Source organism: Bos grunniens, chromosome 3 (assembly GCF_055505025.1).
Source record: "Bos grunniens cultivar Pamir isolate PY7600 chromosome 3, Bosgru_T2T1.0, whole genome shotgun sequence".
In the NCBI taxonomy this organism is placed as follows: domain Eukaryota; kingdom Metazoa; phylum Chordata; class Mammalia; order Artiodactyla; family Bovidae; genus Bos; species Bos grunniens.
The window spans coordinates 71,853,368-71,867,917 of record NC_141167.1 but is presented as its reverse complement, the minus strand read 5'-3'; the positions used below and the strand labels follow the sequence as shown (position 1 = coordinate 71,867,917).

Genomic DNA, 14,550 nt, shown 5'->3' with positions numbered 1-14,550 from the left:
GACAGAAAACCTGGGTTTCCAGTGTCAAGATCAGCTTCTAGTTCCTGGCAGGGTCTGTGGCTGCTGATCAGGAATCTGGCTGGCTTCTGTTTCTGACTCCATGCATGGAGGTGTTCCTGCAGCCCAGTGCACTCAGGAACAATGGAGACACCCATATGGTTTGAATCTTAATCCTCCTCCACTCAAACTATGGCTTGACCAAAGTCTGAGAATCCATCACTGCCCAGTTCCTCACTCAGCTCTGACTCTCATTCATCTGTGGTCAATCTGTCCATCTCAATGTCTCCTGTACCAGCCAAAAGTTATTTGTACATAGAAGACTACAGCTGAAAAGTCATTCCTGGGTCAGGACCAGAAAATAACACAAGGATTAAATCCAATAGAATTACAGAGCATACAACTTTATATCCAAGCCCACCACTTACTATACATATAACTGCTGCTGCTGCTGCTGCTAAGTTGCTTCAGTCGTGTCCGACTCTGTGTGACCCCACAGACAGCAGCCCACCAGGCTCCCCCGTCCCTGGGATTCTCCAGGCAAGAACACTGGAGTGGGTTGCCATTGCCTTCTCCAGTGTATGAAAGGAAAAGTGAAAGTGAAGTCATACATATAACTGTAGACAAGTAATTCACCCCACTGGGGCCTGAGTTTCCCCATCTGCAAAATGGAGATCAGGATACCTGGCCCTTCCTACAGGAGCCAGCAGTGTCTTGCCAGAGCAATGGCCTCTATTCATCTCTCTTAGAGAATTCAGGAACAAGTGTGAATATGACATATCAGGTCCAGTGAACTATGAGTATTAGCCTGTTGGAATCTCAGCCCAGCTTTGCTGATCCAGACTAGAATGGAAAGTGTTGCAGGGTAGAGAATGCTCCTATATATTGTGTAAGGCTTTATAATTTACAAGGCACATTCACAGCTACTATCTCATTGCTCCTCACAAAAACTCCACGAGGTGGTCAGGAAAGGCATTATTGTCTCCATTCAAAGATGAAGAGCAAAGACCAAGGAAGGGAGTATCTCTTTGGTTCCCCTGGACTCTTCATCAGTTCAAACATACCACCCCGTGTGAAAGGGGGATGAATTATATCTAGGGGCACAGCAGGTGGGGTGGAAATTGGAACTCCATCAACTGACTTGTGTCATTTCACACAGGTGGGCAGTCATTCCCATGATGTATCCGGCATCCTTTCTGTTCGATATCCCCAGCACTGCCTATGTGGCCTTATCTTGTGCTAATCTGTTCATTGGCATCAACAGCAGTGCCATCACTTTCGTCCTGGAATTATTTGAGAATAACCGGGTAAGCGTGCCTTTCTTGGCTGCTTCTTTTGATTATTTGGACACTAGAGAGTGTGTGATGGTCAAGCAGAGCCAGGGGCAAACTCCGTGTCTGTGCATTCTTAGTGTGTAAATGAATGTTGCTTCCTCCCTTCCTTTATCCCTCCCCTCTTCCCTTCCTTTCTTTGTTTCTTTAAGCTCCTTGTTCATTCATATGCTCTGAATGTCATGGTTTTCTGGACCCTTTCTGCAATTTATAAAGGACCTTCCATAATTCTAAGCTTTTAGATCTTACTTCTTCAAGAAAGTATCCTTGGGGACTTTGGGTCTTAGATTTTACATACACAAGGTAACTCATTCATGTAATTTCAGAATTTAAAAAGAACAGAAAGGCATACATAAGTCTCCTCCTTACTCCTGTTTCCCACTTGCCTAGTTCCATTCTCCAGAGGCAACGTTTTGTTTGAATTTCCTATGTATTCTGGAGTACGTGCATGGGTGTTCAGTATGCTGACATATAAACGAATACATATGTGATCTTTCTCCCAATTTCATACACATATTGTAACAGAAAAATATGAAAATTAATCCCGAGATTAGGCTTAGGAATCTGTAGTGCTGAACGACCCACTTTATGAGCTGTGCGGTGCAGTTGTCACATGCACACCCGCAGACTGCTCCTTGCCCAGCAAGAACTGGCAGAAGGAGTACTAACACAGTGGCAGTGCCCAGGGCTGTCTTTGCTCTGCGCTTGCTCCCCCGGTCCTCTGTGTCTCAGCCCTGGCCGTCCTGGAAACACTCCCGAGGATCAGTGGGCTCTCCCGTGTGCCTGTGTCCCCAGCACCTCTCTTGCCCTTCTCTCTCAGAGGGTCTTCGCATTTGAGAGGGTGGGCACCAGCCAGCACATCTGCACACCTGTCCTGTGGCCCCTCCCCCACGCCTGCTTCCAGGCCTTGCTGGGAGGACCCAAGGCAAACCTGCATTAACCACCCAGTCCCATGGCTTCCGGAGAGCAACTCTTTCCCTGACTTCATCAGGCTTTCTGTAGCCACTAAGCAAGAAGCAAAACCCCAGCTGTCCCATGACTGATAAAAAATGTACCACATCACAGTCAGACCCCAGAAAGGAGGTGGATGAGAACACAGACTCCACTAATGACCAGAGCATCCTGGAAGACTGAATATGCTGCTCTTTGGAGTTGCTTTTGTCACAGGCTCACAGCTCACCACATCTTGATAGAGTGTGTTACTTCAAAATAAAGAGCTTAAACCAACTCAAAACATCCCACTCCTGCAGACTGCACTCATTTAGCCAACAATTACTGAGTTCATACCCCTCCCCTGCATAAAAAAGCTGGCTGCTTCCCCCTAAATTGTGGAATAGACGGATGCTGCAGAAATTCCCAGAATCCCACAGGAGGCTCCTCAGGTCACAGAGACATCCACTAGGAGAGCACTGTGTGATGAATGTGCCAGTATAAACCAGTGTGGCCCCAGGAACTCCCTTCCGGTGAGGAAATGATCTGCATGCTGAATTAGGAACCGATATAAGTGGAGGTTCATAACCTTCCATGAGACAGTGTGTGACAGAACATCGAAGGAGCAAGACTGATAAAACACCACAGACCAGAGTAGGCCAAAAGAGCTGGACTATGGGGTCAGCAGGGCCTCGATAGAGGAATTCAATTCATACCTGGCTTGGAATAAGTAGTATTTTATTAACCCACTTAATAAACAGTGAAGTACCTACAATGAGCTAATCAGGTGTCAGGTGCTTAGGAAGGACACCAAAATAATTTGGACCCAGTCCCTGCTCTTTGGGCAGCAGTGACTAGTGCAGAAAATATGCAGGTAGAAAAAAAAATTAATCGTGGTGATGTGGTAAGTCCTCTAAGAGAGGGTTCGATGTTTTTCCATGGGAACCGGGAAAGGTTTAGGCGAGAAGAGAGTATTTGAGCTAGGTTTCTAAAGAAGGCCAGGAATCTACCAGAGAACAGGAGGGGAAAGAGCATTCTTTTCACTAATAGCAATGGTTAATAGAAGTTACAAGTGCAAGGGCCTAGAGATAAGAACATAGTGCCTTCCAGGAAGAGTGTGGGGGGAACGGTGGGGAGGGTAGATAGACGGCAATGAGGTGATGTAAGCAAAAGTGCAGAGGCCAGAGAGGAAGGAGGTTGTACGGCAGAGATGGGCCAGAAAAGCAGGTCCGCCTCAGCCCCTTGTGTCCCTCTGCCTGACACTGACACTTGAGGCTCATACAGCAAATACAGTCTACCACCTGAAAAATAAGTCCCCCAGCACAACCCAGGCACTAGGGAGGATCTCTGGCCATCTTTTCTGCTGGTGACAGTTGCAGACAGCCATTGCTGTCCTTTGGGAGCTGAGAGGCAGAGCTAGAAGATGCTCAGGGGCCCTCTCCGCTTTGGTACAAGCTAGGCTACGACACTGCCAGCGACAAAGCCTGAGCCCCAACGCAGCCCGCAGCTGTACCAAAGGAAGGAGAGTTCAGGCCACAGGCCCAGCAGCTGCTGCATCTCCTGGTAACAAAAGCCTGGGAGGCTTCCTGTGTAATTTCAAAGTGAGTCTGCAGTGAAAGCTCCCCAAGCAGGCTGCTGGCTAGGGACACCTCCTGTGAGTATTCCCAAGCCTCCTATCTGCTTGACAGATCCCTCCAGCAGCCAGGACCCTCTGGCTGCACACCATCCCCTGGCCCTACTCCACTCAGGAGGGGGCGGACAGGCTTGGCCCCATCACTGACTGTCCTGCTTTTCTAAATTTCAGACGCTGCTCAGGATCAATGCCATGCTGAGGAAGCTGCTCATTATCTTCCCCCACTTCTGCCTGGGCCGGGGTCTCATTGACCTGGCACTGAGCCAGGCAGTGACAGACGTCTATGCCCGGTTTGGTGGGTAGCAGTCATGTAGCCCTGGATCCTCCAAGACTGGGAGGGCTCCATTGGGAGTTTCTATGACCAACCTGCAGCCCGGACTGGGGCTGGAGGCACCTGGTTGGTCTGGGATTTTTTTCCTGATACTAGAAGGAATCAGGGTGCTTCTGTGTCCATGGTTGAGGAGCATAGGAGGGATCAGGGACAGTTCCTACTCTGACTTGAGCCAATATGAGACTCGGGTGATGGCTCAGATGGTAAAGAATCCACCTGCATTGCAGGAGACTTGGTTCAATCCCTGAGTTGGGAAGATCCCCTGGAAAAGGTCATGACAACCACTCCAGTATTCTTGCCTGGAGAATCTCCATGGATAGAGGAGCCTGGCGGGCTGCATGCAGTCCATGGGGTCAAAAAGAGTCAGATACAACTGAGAAACTAAACACAACACAGAGACTCGGGTTTGTCACAGACTTAATCCCTCGCATAAGGCGTGGTCTAGCTGAGCCTCGTGTTGTAACTAGGTCTTGGGACGGCTGGGGCAGCGGGACGGCTGGGCAGCAGGACTTACCTGTCGTTTTCTGGTGGTCTGCATCCCCAGGTGAGGAGCACTCTTCAAATCCATTCCAGTGGGACCTGATTGGGAAGAACCTGGCTGCCATGGCAGTAGAAGGTGTGGTGTACTTCCTCTTGACGCTCCTCATCCAATACCAGTTCTTCTTCAGCCGATGGTATGCTCCGCCACCACCCCGAGGGCACCAAGCCCAGCTCCTCACATCTGTCAGTCAGGGGACTTGATTTCACATCCATGTGGTCGTCTCTTTCCTCATGAGCCCCACTCCATAAAGACTGTTATGCTCTCAAAGCCTGGCTTGTTCTGAATAATGCAAGGAGAGACACATTAAAACAGTCACATTAGAATTTGTGAAAATTTTAAAGTGTTTAGAATACAGTGCAATTAATTTCAATCACTAGTATTTAATCCCATTCATTTAATAAACATAATCATATTAAATTGGATCAGAGCATCACAAATGATAATGATTAATTGATATCCAAAGTACTAGGAAATCAATACATGCATTCATGAGGAAATAGACAAATCAGACCCCTTTGCTAATTAGAGATTTGAGAGTCGGGACAGGGCAGAGGGGGGAAGAGAGTAACGCGGTGGGTGATATTTGAGGTGAAGGCGGCCAGGTGCAGTGTGGCGGGGGTGGAGCAGTGGTCATGCCCCCCTGGTTGGGGAGCAAGAGGGTTGTCTGCCAACCCAGACCCAGCCCAGCCATGCCTTTCTTCCCATTCTCTTGCTCAAGGCCCTGCCTCATTCTGAAGTGGGTGCTCAGGTTTCCAGAAGGCAGCCCCCTCTGCAACCCAAGTTGATATTTACTGGCCTCGGCTCAGAGCCCTGAACTGCAAGTCACTGGGCACTCAGAACAAGCTTTCCTAGACAGTGTTTGTCCCTTACCCTCTTACCCTCTCAGGCCAAATGTGGTCACATATAAATAAAGATTCAGAGGACTTATCTTTAGCTTTTAATCCTCAGGGAATTGAGTTATTGGAAAGAGGTGGAATAAGATAATGAATGTCAACACACTTAGAATAAAAAAACATGACCAGAAAGTGATTCTAGCATGAGGATTTGTCCATGGGACCCTCAGTCCTTGCGGGCCCCGCTCTGCAGCTTTGGCCACCTCTTTTTTTTTTGAGGGGAGGCACCTCTTTAAGAGGCCTTAGGTGGGAGAGAAGCAAGAGTTATTTACTAAAACAGACGCATTAGCTTCAAACTCTGGTGTCAACACATCAAGTGTGTCCTTCTGTATTAGAGCAGAAAGAGGACCAGAGAAGTGTTCCAAATCTCTGGCTTCAAGAAGACAACAGTGCCCATCCTGAGAAACAACCAGGAAAGGAGAGAAATTAGAGGAGGGAAGAACGGGTGCTCTTGGTAGTGGGTATGCCCACATGTGGGGAGTTCAGGATGGCTGTGAAAGGAGAGGGTTGGGGTGGGGCTGGTGAGAGATGAGTCTGGAGAAGAAGGCAGAGTCAGGTCATGAAATGCCCCCTCACCTTGGTGAGGACTTAGAATATAAGCCTGAGGACAGCAAAAAGTTGTTGGGGTGTTTTAATCAGGGAAATGACATGATCTGCAAGCATTAGAAACAGAGAGATCAGACAGGAAGCTGCTTTGTTACCTAGGCAAGAGACAGGGGTAGCCTGGAAAGGAGCGAGGGTGTTAGGAGATGAAGTAAAAGAAGTTGATGGAGTAAATAGTAAGAAGTTTGTTAGACAAAACTTTGTAATCAACTGGATAGGACCAGGGACGGATGGAGGAGAGCATGTAGATCAGGGTATTCAGGGTGTTCAGAGAAGAGGCTGTGTTGTTAAGGATGGTGATATTCTGCTCTGCAGGGCAGGAGAACAAGAACACTGAGCCACTGGAAATGCCTGCAGGAGCTGGGAGCTGGGAAAGCCTAACCTGGGCTGGGAGCTATGGGTAGATGGGTAGAGGGAGCTATGGGTAGATGGGTTGGTGGAGGAGTCAGTCCAAGAGATAAATGGGTAAGATCTCACATGCCACACAACATGGCCAAAAAAAAAAAAACCTTTTAACGTGTGGGGAGAAAATTTAGGTATCTACTTAAAGCTTTTCAAAATTATGTTGAGTGTACATATTCAAAAGGGTTTGAGTAGTACTGAATTAATTACTGGAGAGTAATTGTGCTGCAAGGGAACCATCCAGTGCAAGGAGGCAGGGCTCTGAGCTGCAGGACCTGACCTGACAGAAGCGCCTGCCCCTCTGTGAACCTATCTCCTCAAATGGACAATAAGGAGATTGGATATAATTCTGCTACTCTCTGTTTCTTGAGTCACTAACTGGGTGGGCCAGACCATTTGGAATGTAATTTCTCTACCAATGTTGTTGTCGTTCGGTCACTAATTCACGTCCGACTCTTTGTTGACCCCATGGACTGTAGCACGCCAGGCTTTCCTGTCCTTCACCATCTCCCAGAGCTTGCTCAAACTCATGTCCATTGAGTCAGTGATGCCATCCAACCATCTCATTCTCTGTTGCCCCCTTCTCCTCCTGCCCTCAGTCTTTCCCAGCATCACTGGTCTTTTCCAGTGAGTCAGCTCTTCTCATTAGATGGCCAAAGTATTGAAGCTTCAGCTTCAGGATCAGTCCTTCCCATGAATATTCAGGGTTGATTTCCTTTAGGATTAACTGATTTGATCTGAGTGCTGTCCAAGGGACTCTACCAATAATAACACCATTAACTGCAATAATAAAACCCTCTACAATTTTTTGAATGAAAAAAAAAAAAAAGGAGAAAGATTAATTGGAGGATGAGTGGGAAAGGTAGGTGGGGCCTGACTGCAGGTCTCTGGGATTTCAGCTGAGGAGTTAGGGTTTTAACCTACAGCTGATGGAAAACTATAGTTTGGGACAGGAGATAACCTGGTGGACTAAAAGAAGTAGGAGGCTTGGTTGCTAGTAACTATCATTTGTTGAGTGCTTACCATAGATGAAGGGTTCTATCATGATAGCAGCTACCACATTTTGAGTCTTGACTCTATGCCAGACCCTGTGCCAAGTTCATCTTTACCACAATCCCATGAGGTAGACGCTCTTACCACCCCTCCCTGTCTTATGGTTGAAGGAGGCGAGGTTCAGCAACATCCCCACAGTCACACACAGGGAGGCCAGGACTGGAGACCAGGGCAGACTCTAGTCTCGAGCGCTTGCCTTCTCTGCCTAATGCCCGACACCTTTCCTGTGCAGAGTGCTTTTGAGAGCCAAGTGTTAGGCGTGGAAGGCTGGGCTGGGGTCGAGGCCAGTGAATGAGCAGAGGGTAAGATGAAAGGACAGCGCTAAGGACACTGTGCACCAGCCCCCTCCGTCCTCTTTTCTTCCTCTAGGACTACCGAGCCTGCAAAGGAGCCCATCACAGATGAAGATGATGATGTGGCTGAAGAAAGGCAGAGAATTATTAGTGGAGGAAATAAAACTGATATCTTAAGGCTAAATGAACTCACCAAGGTAAGGGAATAGATACAGGAATGTTAGTTTGGAGGTGCCAGTTGGACTAAGATGGCACGAAGCTGTAATTTACCTTCTGAAGAATAGGCAACATGCTAATGCAAGCAATTCCTTTCCCCAGTGTTATGTGAGATTGTCATCTTTGTTATAACTAGTCTTCCAAGAACTTTCATGCTCTTTCCCTAGCATTTATCTTGAGCACTGACACAGGGCCTCAGCAAGAGCCGCTGCAACTGAGCCCTGCTAATGAATCTTCCTGCACTCCATTTCTGCAGAGGCTCAGCTTCAACGCTCTCAGTGCTCACAGCACCTCTGTGCACATCCATGTCGATGTGTAACCTTCACCTAAGCCATCGTTTGCTCTCCTGCCCTCCCCCTGTTTAACCCTCTGTTAGTCCTCAGTCCACTTTCTCTGATCTTGCAGGTTTATTCAAGCACCTCCAGCCCAGCAGTGGACAGGCTGTGTGTGGGAGTCCGCCCCGGAGAGGTGGGTACTCTGTGGGCCACGTGTGAAAGAACCTCAGGAAACCAGCTCCCATGCATGTCTCTGGTCCCCTCTGAAATAGAGCTGATCAACAGACATAAAACACAAGCCATGTAGGTCATTCTAATTGTCTAGTAGCCATAGGGGAAAAAGCAGGTGAAATTAGCCTTAATCATTAATCTTGTCCAATATATCTGAAGTAGTATCAGATATACTTACTTCAACATGTAAGTCATATAAAATGTTTTTTATATTTTACATTATTTTTTGTTACTGTTCTAAATCTTCAAAATCTAGTGTGCATTTAAGCTCATAGTACACGTAGATGCATTTCAAATGCTCAGCAGTCACTGTCAAGGAGGGAAATTCTGCTTCCTACTACCCTTTTAGGTTCTGGAGCCAGGGCTCTGTCAACTGAACTGATAAAGATGGAGTAACGAGAGAAAAGCAAAGAGAAAGCTTGTTAGCATGTGCACATGCACAGGAGAGATGACTACCCCGAAGGGGTGGTGGGAACTTGGGCTCATGTAGCACCTTAGCAGAGGAACAATACATTTTTAGGGAAGTTACAAGGCAAAGGAGATAGACTTACAGTTTCTAGCAGGGTGGGTCGTGGCAAGTGTATGGGTAAACTGTTTGTGACCCCATGGACTGTAGCCTGTCAGGCTCCTCTGTCAATGGAATTTTCCAGAATACTGGAGTGGGTAGCCACTCCGTCTTCAAGGGATCTTCCCGACCCAGGGATCAAACCCACATCTCCTGTGTCTCCTGCATTGCAGTCAGTTTCTTTACCATCTGAGCCACCAGAGAAGCCCTGTATGTGTAAATAATGGCAGATAAAGGCTAGTTATTAAAGCTTGTGATATAGATTCCTCTAGTGTCATCTCTCAGAGAAGGCAAAGGCACCCCACTCCAGTACTCTTGCCTGGAAAATCCCATGGATGGAGGAGCCTGGTAGGCTGCGGTCCATGGGGTCGCTAAGAGTCAAACACGACTGAAGTGACTCAGCAGCAGCAGCAGTGTCGTCTCCAGGCTAGTAAGAGTCTAAAGTTGTCTCCAGTGATTACTTTTGTCCATCTTGATAGAGAGGGAAAGGGAACACCTTGTAAATTTATGTCCTGCTTTGAGGCAAATAAGGAGAGGGCAGACAGCTTGTCTTATATCTGCTTCTTCCGATTTGCCTTCAGCTTACAATCACCCTCATGCCAAATGACACATTCTGCTTCCATACGCCATAAATGACTAATCACCTTTATATGGCAGCATGGGTCCAGCATGCCTCCCTTCACCACATACACTTGCCCTGGGGCCTGACACTCTGACCTTCTTGGGCTCCAGGGCAAATCCAATTCTGTGTGTTCTCCCTCAGTGCTTTGGCCTCCTGGGTGTGAACGGAGCTGGCAAAACCACCACATTCAAGATGCTCACTGGGGACACCGCAGTGACCTCAGGCGATGCCACTGTCGCAGGCAAGAGGTGAGTGTCCGGTTATCCTGTCTCAGGGTGTCTCTCCCAGGTCCTGAGGCACGTCCTCGTCCCCACCCTGTATCTGAGGATGACTCTGAGAGCCTGAAAGATCTGTGTGGAGGTACAGACCTCCCAGCAAACGTGGTCTGAAAAGTCTAAGACTATCTGGAGAACTGAATTGAATTGTGATTGTTAAAAGATTCCTCCATTAGCATGAATTCTCAGAAAATTCTGGAAGCACCAAATCAGTGGTCATCCTTTGTGGGTCATAAGCCTCTGACCCTTTGATCATGTGATGAACACTGCTGCTGCTAAGTCACTTCAGTCGTGTCCGACTCTGTGTGACCCCATAGACAGCAGCCCACCAGGCTCCCCGGTCCCTGGGATTCTTATACCTATAAAAATTGCTTCCCATTACCTCTCTTCATATGTTCTTTACAAACAGTTTCAGGGAATTAACTGAGCCCTGAAGCACAGTTATGACCCTACAGGAACCCCTAGGACCCAGATTAAGAACGTCTGTGATGAAGCACCCTTTCTCTGGGTTGAGTATCTACATGGCGCTTGTTCAGGGGCCTTGGAAGCTTTAATCTGCATTGGCTATTTCTGTGCCAACACTTGGCTTTGCTGGCCAAGATTCTTTTATAAAGGGAGAACTGGCATGTGCTCTTGGATTCTGGAAGAGTGCCTGCTGCTCTCTGAAATAAGGAACATGGAAACAGACTGGTCTTGGACAGGACAGGACAGGACAGAAAACATGAGCTGGCATTGTCTGCCTCTTTACAAGCTGCTCCTGGAATAGCAGAGCTCACACATATTGTGCCCAGAGAAAATCTCTGTCCTGGTTTATGAGTGGAGTTAGGCACTGCTGACATGAAACCAACTTCTGCTTACCTGGGAAAGCCATCATCAACATGGCCCAATGCTCCCTGGGTGAGGAGAGTCCTAAGCATTCTTCACTGGCTCAGACAGGATGAATTTGGTTCCCCAGCCTTCCCAGCCTTGATGTTGGGTCTAGAGCAAAGGGAATGGCGGAGGTGGAGCCAGGCCATGACTGGTTCCATCTCATCTTCAGATCTAGCTTGGCCTACAGCCAAGTAAATGACTTCATGATGGGAAACAAAAGGGGAGAGGGCAGGGAGTGGAGAGCAAGGGGATGAAATAAGACTTACCATGAGACATCAAAATGAAACACAGGTAAAGTCAAGACAGAAGCTAGAAAGAAACTATAGGTTTAAGGCACAGGATTGGGGCTCTTAAGTGTAGTAGTTCCAGTGGATTTGGTGAAGTACCCTCCTTGCTTCCCTGGGCGATTTTAACTGGCCATACCTAAGAGGTTCTGTCATAGTAGGGAAGTACATGGCCTCTCTCCGTCCCATACCATTGCATCTATCCTTCATTCTTAGACCCTAAGCTATGAGAGAAGGAGGAAGAAAATTGGACCAGTCTATGGTCAGTTTGTTTTTTCATCAAGGCAATATATTTTTTAGCGGAGGAGAATATATTGATTAGAGGGAGTTGATAGAACTCACTTCATCTCTTCATCTCTTCTGCCAGTCTCTTGCTCTGTGTGGTGATCTGATTGGTTCCTCTTTCATTGACAGTATCTCTGTCATTAAATACAAGTTGAAAAGTTCACTTCCATTGGGAAGCATGCATCTTCTCTAGCTACTTCCCAAATATTTGAAAGGGATCAAAAAACTTGGCTCATTTTCTTAAGTTTGATCTTCCCTTTGTTTTTAAATTCACACATGAGGTGATCCAATCTAAAAGCACAGCTGTCTTCGGGTAACAGGTATTCAGTTTATCCTAGATAGGGGAATCTAGGAGAATCCAACTGGATTCAAAGCTCAGAACTCCTGGAGTTTATCAGTTTCTAACCAAAGAGCCCCTACTTTGATTCCTAAATGTTGTTCACATTTTTAAAGCAAAAATGGGAAAAGAGGAGAGGGAGCTTTATTATCGTTTTGGCAGAAACTCCTCCAGTCCCAGATCTCTGGTCACCCATTTTGTGAAGGAAACCTACTAATTGTTTTTTCTTCTTGCAGTATTTTGACCAATATTTCTGACGTCCACCAAAGTATGGGCTACTGTCCTCAGTTTGATGCAATCGATGACCTGCTTACTGGGCGAGAACATCTTTACCTTTATGCCCGGCTTCGAGGTGTACCAGCAGAGGAAATTGAGAGGGTAAATTAGCTTGCTTTGTTGTGTCCAGTTAATAGTTTGGTAAACCATGAACCTGCTTCATAAGAATGCATTTATTTAGATATGGGAAAACTGGAGCATGCTATCCGTTAATTCATTCAACAAATGCTCAACTGAGTGTCTGCTGTGTGCCAAGTACTCTTCTGGAAAACAAGGGCATAGCAGTCAACAAACCAGATGAAAAAAAATTCCCACCATCCTATCTAACAAAATGATATATGCATTTACCCTTTGATCCAGCCATCCCACTGCTGGGCATTTACCCTGAAGACACACATCCCACAGTACACAAAGACGTATTCAAAAATGCATATTCACTACACTTTAGTCATAAAATATCGGAAATAGCTAAATGTTCAGGTATATAGGAAATTGAATAATTTATGCCATAAATACATGCAACAAGGTCTTATGCAGCTATTTAAAAAAAAACAGGATTTCCCTGGTGGTCCAGCAATTAAGACTCTGTGCTTCCACTGCCAGGGGCATGGGTTTGATCCCTTCTTGGGGAACTAAGATCCCACATCCCGTGCCTGGTGTGGCCAAAAAGAAAAATCAAAACCAAAAAAATAGCTCTGTGAATGATACTGACTTTTTTTCAAGCAGATACTGTTAAATGAAGAAAGCAAAGTGTAAAAGAGCACAGGTAGAATGCTACTTTTTCATGTAAGAAAGTAGGACAAATAAGAAAGCATAAATATGTCTGCTTACCTTTACAAATAGAGATACAGGAAGGATTAACTGGAAAACAACAAATGTGGTGATCAGCATGAGGGAAATAGGGTGAAAGGGAAATGGGAGGGAATAACACTTCTGTCAGGATATCTTTTTGTATAGTTTTGTATAGTGATTGTATAGATTTGTATAGATTGTATAGATTTGTATAGTTTTGTATAGTGATTCCAAACTTTTGGAATCACTAACATTCTACATATTCAAAAAATAAAACTAAATCAGTAAGAATGAGAAAGAGGTAAAAGTGAAAACAAAAAGAAATCCTAACACTGAAAGCAAATTAAAACCAATTAATCCAATTTTATTTCAAATGAATGTAATAATCATACGGAAGGGGAGGAAAAGAACTAATACAAATAGCTGATGACACAATATTTGATTGTGTATCCTCGGTCCTGGGCAGGCAGAGTGGAGAGAAAGAACTACAAACAAACTATGAGCTCTTCTTGGTCGATTTGTTTTTTATAGAGGCGTGGGCAAAGCACTCCTGAAACAAGTTTACATGTTTTACAGGCCTAAGTAAATGAATGAGTGGGTTTATGTCATTTGCAGCCAGAGTTCTTCCTCTTCCACTCCTAACCATAGTCCATCCAGGACACTGGGTAAGAGGCGTTGTCCTGCTCTGGAAAGGCTGAAGACTATTTCTCAGGGAGTTGCATCCAATGGATGTGAAGCAGACCAAACCATAGTGGGATCTAAGGATCTGAGGGTGGAAAGGAGATGCCTGGCCCTTGAAGGCCTTGAGCCACTCCATAAGTCATCACGTTTTGGCCTCACTGGGTCTGTCATCCTGGAGGAGTGAGATCTAGGAGCCCAAGACTTTGAATTGGTGGGGTGTTTGCTTGTTTGTTTTTCCCAAATGGGATTTCTTTCTCCTCCCTAGGTGACAAACTGGAGTATTCAGAGCCTGGGCCTGTCTCTCTATGCAGACCGCCTGGCCGGCACCTACAGTGGAGGAAATAAGCGGAAACTCTCCACAGCCATTGCGCTCATAGGCTGCCCACCACTGGTGCTGCTGGTGAGGACCCTGGAGGCCACCTGAGGGCCTGTGAGAGCCGAGGGCTGCATCTCTGTGGTTGAGCCGGCAGATTTAGGAACTGCAGCAGTCTCTGTCTGGGTTGTTCCTATACTGCTCATGTTGAGTGAATCAGTCCCATGTTTGATTCACAGGTCTTGGGGGAAACCAGAGTCAATACACAGTATTACTTTGAGTTCCTGGGAAGCCTCTAGTGGGGCTTTAGGCTCACAGCAGGGAAATTCAGCCCTTCTGCAGAATGTCAGTGACTGGTCAAAACTTACTTCTGCCTGAGGAGGACTGTGAAGGTGAAAGTCGCTCAGTCATGTCCAACTCTTTCTATGGACTGTAGCCTGCCAGGCTCTTCTGTCCATGGAATTCTCCAGGCAAGAATACTGGAGTGGGTTGCCTCTTTGAGGTCCTAATTGGACAGGAGC

General features: G+C 46.6%; 1 protein-coding gene across 1 annotated transcript in view; it reads left to right on the top strand.

The window, feature by feature from the left end:
- Positions 1–14,550, top strand: part of ABCA4 (ATP binding cassette subfamily A member 4) — a 124,106-nt gene that overhangs the window by 102,953 nt on the left and 6,603 nt on the right. Inside the window, exons 34-41 of the mRNA XM_086391299.1 lie at positions 1,157–1,304; positions 4,063–4,186; positions 4,767–4,896; positions 8,084–8,204; positions 8,629–8,691; positions 10,058–10,164; positions 12,204–12,345; positions 13,982–14,116. Coding sequence (XP_086247425.1) covers positions 1,157–1,304; positions 4,063–4,186; positions 4,767–4,896; positions 8,084–8,204; positions 8,629–8,691; positions 10,058–10,164; positions 12,204–12,345; positions 13,982–14,116 — 970 coding nt within the window. The remainder of the gene's footprint in view (positions 1–1,156; positions 1,305–4,062; positions 4,187–4,766; positions 4,897–8,083; positions 8,205–8,628; positions 8,692–10,057; positions 10,165–12,203; positions 12,346–13,981; positions 14,117–14,550) is intronic.